Source organism: Halyomorpha halys, unplaced genomic scaffold (genome assembly GCF_000696795.3).
Source record: "Halyomorpha halys isolate HHAL.00 unplaced genomic scaffold, Hhal_1.1 Scaffold145.1, whole genome shotgun sequence".
NCBI classification, from domain to species: domain Eukaryota; kingdom Metazoa; phylum Arthropoda; class Insecta; order Hemiptera; family Pentatomidae; genus Halyomorpha; species Halyomorpha halys.
In genome coordinates this window covers 861,236-869,558 of record NW_027115461.1, presented here as the reverse complement: position 1 = coordinate 869,558, position 8,323 = coordinate 861,236, and the positions used below count along the sequence as shown (strand labels likewise).

General features: G+C 29.8%; 1 protein-coding gene across 3 annotated transcripts in view; it reads left to right on the top strand.

Moving 5' to 3' along the window:
- Positions 1 to 8,323, top strand: part of LOC106678499 (PTS-dependent dihydroxyacetone kinase 1, dihydroxyacetone-binding subunit DhaK) — a 32,104-nt gene that overhangs the window by 18,642 nt on the left and 5,139 nt on the right. For all 3 annotated transcript variants that reach the window (XM_014417036.2, XM_014417035.2, XM_014417038.2), the window contains 2 exons: positions 1,430 to 1,656; positions 3,904 to 4,040. In XM_014417036.2, coding sequence (XP_014272522.1) covers positions 1,430 to 1,656; positions 3,904 to 4,040 — 364 coding nt within the window. The remainder of the gene's footprint in view (positions 1 to 1,429; positions 1,657 to 3,903; positions 4,041 to 8,323) is intronic.

The window sequence follows — 8,323 nt, the reverse complement described above, 5'->3', positions numbered from 1 at the left end:
TGGTTGTTGTCTTTTTGTTTTTATAGCCCTGATGAACACCTGAAAATCAGGTCGAAACGTTGGCATAAATAAATATTTTTTTGTTTATTTATGTTGTTTCTTTGCTGACCGCACCCCCAACCATCTTCTCCAACCAATTATTTATTTACAGAAGTTTCACTTCTGTAAGCCAGTCCCGAGACTGCCACTAGTTTTCTTTTTATTTGTTGTAATTAATTATTTAATAAATGGTATATAATGTATTTTAGTATATGTACCGCTGAAGCGAGTACATCGAAAAACTTAAAAATTAGAATTTACAAAACTATTATCCTTCACACTGTTCTTTATGGATGTGAGACGTGGCCTCTTACACTAAGGGATGAACAGCGTCTTAAGATTTTCAAAAATAAAGTATTACGCAAAATATTTGGACCATAAAAGGATGAATTAACGGGAGAATTTAGAAGATTACACAATGCTGAATGCACAATGCACAAACCTACAATCGGTAAATATAATTCAAGCTATAGCATTGCGGCGTGTAAGATGGGCATGTAAGGTTGTACGGCTTAGTAACGAGCGGATTCCTAAAATGTTAATAAACATTGAACCAATGGGTAAATGTCCGAGGGGAAGACCGAAACGTAGATGGGAGGATTGTATTAAAACTGATTTAGCGGAATTGGGTTTGGAGGGGCATCACTGGAAGGATGTATGCAGAGAGTGTTTAGTGGTATTGGCATCAAATCTTCGTGTAATCTTCGTTACGCTTTTATTATTATTATTATATAATGTATTATTGTGAAACATTTATCATATAATTGTTTTAGAGTTGGCCGTGCTGCATATGCTGCACCGACTAGGTTGAAAGACTTTGATGCAGGGGCTTTTGCTGTGACAGTTTGGCTGCAGGCAGTTTACCTCTCTTTAGAAAAAGTATAAAATTTTGTATTCATTAAACTATTATTTATTTTCCAAGTAAATATATATATATATATAGAATAGAAGACAGAGATAAGTCAACATTGGCAAGTCGGATGATCTTTGTTTACGCCCTTCTTTGCTTATGTTTCTTGTGTATTAATACGGGAGTCAGTTGTCTCCCATCTACAGTACAAGGACGTTCATTACCTTTCCCGTATCATTTTCTATAGAAATGATGCCAGTAGCTTTGTACCAACAGTGCTGGAAGGACTGTCATATACAAGTAATATCATAGTCTACAGAAATAAAGAAATTTTTTTTTAAATATATATTCTACATACTTATACCACCCAATATAATTCCCTGCTTCATTATTATTGTAGTTAACTTTACTTTTGTTTATCTAATTGTTTCAATATTATCAGAAGAGTATTAAAGATCAAACATTCCCGTGCATCACCATTGCTATGGATTGCCTTAAATTTATGCCTATTTCTCTAACTGCTAATCTATTCTAAACCAGGGGTCCTGGCTCGTAAAGATTCACTGCCTTGGAAATGGGTTGGCAGCTGCTTGATGCATTTGTCAAAGATTGCCGAGGACGAGATGGGCGGTACTTCGGGAGCTGTTTACTCTTTGCTTTTGGCTGGAGCTGCTAGGGGAGTGACTATATCGTGGCAGGAAGGTTGGACGGCAGCCTTGCAGACGCTCTACACTCACTCACCAGCAAGGGTTGGTCACCGAACCCTAGTGAGTTTTTTTTGTTATATGTTATTATATATTAAGGAATATACCTAGTTGTATTACATGAAATGCCCAGTTCGAGGACTATAAAATAGTTCAACTAAAAATCTTGTTTCAAGAACATAAATAAGCTTATAAGAAGGGATGGGATTTATAAATAATAAAAAAGTAAAAATATATTTATTTTCTTCAATAATGTAATATTTGTTTGTTGGTACTTTATGTGCTGCCATACCGATCATCATGTTGTAATGGGGCTTTTTGTTAAATGTTCAAGATTTTCCTGGGAAGGTTATAGACAATTCCAATTTGTAAGGTAAAAAAATATTAACAAAATTAAGCCCTTTTAGTGCATAGCTCAGAAAGTAAACATTTTTTTCATTATTATTATTATTATATACAAATTGATTTATCTCTTTCTGGAGAATAAAAAAAATATTACTGATTCTATAAAATGATTTTTTACTCACTAAAAATTGAAAAAAATTTATTGAGGATTACAGTAAAGCAGGTTAAAAAAAAATTGTTTTATGAAAAAGCAAATCATATCAGTTTTTAGCGTCATCTGAAACCTTTCCAAAATTGTATTTTATATCGGCGGTTCTAATTTGTTTATTTTGATCTAGTTTATACCTTTTGGTGCAGTTTACCACATATTGATTATTGTAGTGTATTATTTACAGATATGCAGGGCAAAGACTTATCAATTCTTCAGAGGGCATTTAATGTGTGTGTTAGATTCATTTTCAATGTCCCTGTTCATGAGCATGTAACTAAGTTTTTTGAAGAAGTTGGTCGGCTTAAAACTTCCTCAAAGAAGAAAATACACGTTGGGTAGTCAAATTGTAATTAATTAAGAACAATAAAATATCTCTCTTTCTCTCTCTCATGGCCAACATAGTGAACCTATGTACTTGCTGTGACTCATTTGTGTTACATATAAATTATTTTGTTTCTTTTAAATTTAATTTTAGGTTAGACTATAAATTAGTATTCAGTATATATAGAAATAGCTTAGGTTTACTTAGATTAGGAAAGTATAGGATCAAAGTTTTTTTTTTGAAGAAACGAAGTTAATGTTATATTTAAATAAACATGTTTTTATTACTTTGATTATTGCTGTGGTTTACTGGGTGTCTCTGGAGATCTTGAAGCAAAATTAAAATGGTTAATTAATTGCTTTGTACAATTCATTTTTAGGGTCCCCAGGGATGTCTCTATCACCCGATTTTATGAAGAATTGAAGTGGCTTTAACCCTCCTTTCGTTGTAAATATTTTCTAGCTTCCTTCCTCTACCAAATTATCCAATCCCACCATCCATCGTACATCTCTGATATCCTTCAATTTAAATCCTCAGTGCATTCCACCAATACCCGCTCACGGCCTTCAGACTTATATGTAACTGCCCATCGAACCGCAGCCTTTGGTAGATCTTTCCTCATCCGCTCCTCTTTCCTATGGAATTCTATTCCCTCCTTTATTCGTAGTTCTAATACCCTTCCAAACTTCAAATACCGTATCTTCGACCACCTTCTGTCCACCCAATTCCGGAAGAATAACAATTGACAAGGTTTTTATATTTTCTGCATTTAATGCTTCAATTTTTTGTTTTATACTTGTAAATATGTATATTAGCAGAAATTGTACCTTTCCATTTATTACTTTTAGTTTAATTGTATTTGATTTTTTATCATTTTTTTTCTCATTTTATTTATTATCAGAAGTTAGTCATCTTATGTTTTATGATATGACATATAGTTTTATTTTATTTGTTCTATTTTTATATTACATACTTTGTTAATTATTGTGGTTCATTTTTATCTTATAAAATTTACTATTTTATTATATTTTATAATTTTTTTTTTTGTACTCTATTCTAAGGCTTTAAAGCCTAATCCTGACACTTGTAATATTATTCTAAAGGGATCAATCCCAGAATAAATAAAGAATATTATTATTATTATTGTGGATATCGGAGAGTGTTTGTTATCATGAGAGAGAGAGAGAGAGTGTTTGTTATCATAAGAGAGAGAGAGAGTGTTTGTTATCGTAAGTTATTATTTTATTAAATTATCCAATCATTTTCTGTTTCATCTTATAGAGAATATTACACCTACTAATGTGTTATTACCAACTTTCTTCTCAGCTCTTGTATTCTCATTAATATTACAGTTTTGAAGTTCATACACAAATAAGCAAAAACTTTTTTTTTTTTTTTTTAAATTATTTATATGGAAATTATTTTATGCCAGATAGATGCTCTTGCTCCAGCATGTGAAACATACAGTTCCTGTATAGTGTCGGGGAAGAATAATTGGAAACTTTGCCTGAAGCAAGCGGTCATGGCAGCGAAAACTGGTTGCCATAATACGTCTACAATGAAAGCTAAGTAAGTTTTATCAACGTTTGAATAAGTCTATTCATTATTTTTATTGCAAAAATACGTAATGTACTATATTCACTACATTGCTTTGGGATACCGCCTTATACAATACAATTTTATTCATACTAATCTTGTTGTGAAAAATGTCTCTATATTACATTTTAGTAAAACAAACCGAAGGGGGGAAAAAAAACATTATTGAATTAATACTTAACATTGGATAGAATAAAATAAATATCATTGATTTATATTTACATTAATATATGTTTAGTTCTTTTGTGTTTATATCTACGGGTTGTAGTTTTAGTATAATTCACTATTTCTGTGATTAGAGGGTTTAATGAGTTGGGGCAATACTGGAAGAAATTATGTGTTAGATTATATATAATCCTGTATGGGTTATATATTTAATTCAGAGTGCATTTTAGATATTGTAGTACAATATGGATAGTTATTAACGATATTGAGGCATTTGCTTTGAAATAGTTGTATTTTATTTTTTTTATGTTACTTTAACTAACAAAGCTCCATATAGAGCAAGCATAAGTTAAGTGGGTCTTAGTAGTGCTTTATATAGGATCAGTTTATTTCTACTGGATAATTTTGATTTTTCATTTAAGTATGGGTACATTTGATATAAAATTTTCCTATTTTAAATTTATACCTATTTATCATATTACCCCATATATATATGTTGTAATATCCTCTTTTTTAATAAATAGTTGTTTTTTATGTATAGATGGTTGTAGTTATGTTTTTATTATAATGTATCTACGTTAAATATAGTTCATCTATTTTGTTGAACCAAAAAGCAAGCAAAATTTTCATCAGTCAAATATGAAGTAAAAATATGTTAATCAAAACAAAGAAGATAGAGGCGTACGTCCTTCTGAAGTGTCCATTGAATTGTTTGTGTTGAGAACATAGATTGAAATTTTTCAACTTGTGCTATTTCTCTACCATAATTATAGAAAAAGAATAATCAAAGAAAAAATAGAAGACAATAACAATTATCAAACAACTATTTACATCATAAATCATAGCAAGTAAATTACAGCAATTGTACTACAATCGATTAATTTTTGGATCGACGAGTGAACTTTGAAGATAGAAGAAAGGAAACGGACACTTGTTGTTTAGACGGGGGAGAGGAAGGGCAGTTCCTGTAGGCAGGAGGTCCTCAAGATCCCTTTGTCTACTCTCACTGGTCTTTTAAAAAAGAAGACATCTAGAAAAATCCTAGAAGATAAAAGTACTTTTGGTTTGGATTGCTTGGTGAGAGGACGTCTGTCTCATGGAAGCCATAGTTATACGGTTAGACATAGTATTTTGGGAAAGAAGACATCAAGACTCATCAATCATCAAAAGAAGATTATGTGATTGCTTAATTTTATTATAACTAGAATTATGTGATTAGTTAATTTTTGTACTAACTAGAATTATGTAATTGGTTAGTTTTGTCCCTAACTAGAATTTAATACATTTGTACAATAGCTATTAATTTAGTTTAAGTTTTATTAGTAGCAAAGTGTCTGTTGGTATCTGTCAGAAAACATGCCTTGAGATTAAGAGTCAAAAATGTTATAAAAAATTCTCCTATCTGTTTAATATCCTTTTCATTTGAATCTAAGATATGAGACTTAGGTAAAAACTATCAATTTTCCTTTTATTTGTTTTAAATAATTTTTAATTGTATATAAATATACATATATGCATCAGAGTTAAGCAGAAATTAGTTGTGATAAAACTACAAGCTAAAATTGCCATGGAAATTATGTATATTTATTAATGGTTCATTAATAAATAAATATTGTTTCCATGGCAATATTAGCTTGCACTTTTATCTAAACTAATTTGGTAAAGGGAAATATGAGATGGATGAGAGTGGGAAAAAAAAAAAAAATGCAGTGTAGCTTAGTTATAAACAATCCTAGTGCCGAAGAGGACAAAAAAGAAGTCTGTTATTTCACCCCAATTTTATATTACTTTAATTAAAACTGTGTATAGTTACTAGTCGCAATTGGTGAGTCTGCTAAACATAGTTAGGGAAATAAAAATTTTATGGCTGTTGAAAAATGTTTAAAAAAATTAATTTTTCATTCAGAGCTCTGTATCTTTAAACCTCTCAACAAGACTAGAAAACCAATTAGAACATCATTGTGAGAGATAGTTGACCGTGGATGATGTACGAGAAGAAGATGGTTGGAGGTGCGGTCAAAGTGAAACACAAATAAGTTGGTGTAACCTATTTTATTGTGCCAACCTTTCGGCTAGAGTTTCTAGCCTTCTTCAGGGCTAACAACAGAACAAGATAACCACAGTAAGTATAGAAAATAAAAAAGAAAGTATAAACAGAATAACATAAAATGAATAATTTTACAAAATAGATGCAAAAATATATTTTTTTTTTTCTATTCATTTCTCATAGTATACTTTACTTATATTTTGCCTCTTTATCAATTATTATTGTTACATGTATTTTCTTCCTCTCAATTTTCTTTTTCTTTCCATATTTCAATTTTTAATAACTAATATGTTCATACTTCTTTGCATTATATAACTTCATTTTTATTTAATTTCCTTAATTATGTTATTTTACCCACTTTTTCAATTACCTATGTATACATTTTATTTCCCGCTTCTCTCATCATTTCATTTTATTAATTCTATTTTGTAAAATTATTTATTTTATGTTATTCTGTTTATACTTTCTTTTTTATTTTCTATACTTACTATGGTTGTTATCCTGTTCTGTTCTTAGCCCTGAAGAAGGCTAGAAACTCTGGCTGAAACGTTGGCACAATAAAATAGGTTACACCAACTTATTTGTGTTTCACTTTGACCGCACCTCCAACCATCTTCTCCTCATATAGAACATCTTTTAAAAAAGAGTAAATTTGTTAAATTATGAGTCCTAAAAGAGCTATTAACATTTAATAGTTCCCGAGACATACTTTTTTAAAAAAGTAACATTTCATAAAAAATGCACTGAAAAATCAGTAGTGAGTTTATTTTGGGGTAATCAATATCTCAGGAATCATGGAACTTAACATATGTCTATTAGCACTCAAATTAAACCTAATTTAATATGTTCTGAAGTAGTTCCTTACGTTTATCTTTGTAGTAGTAGTTTTTATGATATGGAAATCCGAATGAAAAAAATTTTTTTTTACGTTTTTTAACAGCCACAAATTTTGATTCACCCTACCTATACTTAGCAGACTCATCAATTTTTACTAGTGATTATACATAGGTTTCATTTAAGTAATCAAAAATTGGGAAAAATAACTGTTATTTTTTTCTTCTGGGTAATCGTTGTATTGTGTATGATATTTTGTTAAAATAAAAAGTAATAAAAAGACTGAAGGGAAAAAATATTTTATCTTTATTAATTTCTTTATATTATATTTAGTGTAACAGACTAATTATTATGCTGTGTCTTGTAGCAATATATTTGGGCAGCTTTACTTGTTATATAAAACATTTCCCTTTGTCAATTTTATTGATAGATTTATAACCTAATTTATAGTTCACAACATCTGACTTTTTGGAAGAGTTTTGAGGCAATTTATGTCCAATAGAACAATACATATGTTTTATTGAGATAAGGTTTTGTTTTTAAATCTTGCAATACATTATTTTTTTTTTATTTTAGTTTGGAAATGAAACTTCTTTATCAATGTTATATTATATAACTTAAGAAAAATTAATTATGCTGGAGTAAATTGATTTCATGACATGAGATGAAATGGAAGGGGAGCAACGCTGGTAAATTCTAGCAGACAATTTTTATATTTTAACAGGAGAGTAGGAGCTTCCAGTAGTTGAATAATCCTGGAAGTGCTGGTTTGATTGAGTGTGCTCCTTTTATTTCATACTCTCCTATTACAATACAGAATTGACTTAGGAAATGGCTGTTCTATTCCAATTATTATTATGGAAGTTTAAATTTTGTATCTTAAGCTAATAGAAGGAACCCAAATTTTATACACTTTAATCTTTTTTATTTAATACATTATTTATTTATGATGAGCTGTATATAGTTGACCGTAGATTACTGATTGGAGAAGATGGTCGGGAGGTGCGGTCAGTAAAGAAACAACAGAAATAAACAAAAAAAATATTTATTTTTGCCGACGCTTCGACCTGACTTTTAGGTCTTCATCAGGGCTATAAAAACAAAAATACAACAACCATCATTTAGTTAATTTCTTTATAGATTTTTTCCACTGTATCATTTATTTATTACTCACATTTATATGTATATAAATAATAATGTAATCAATCTA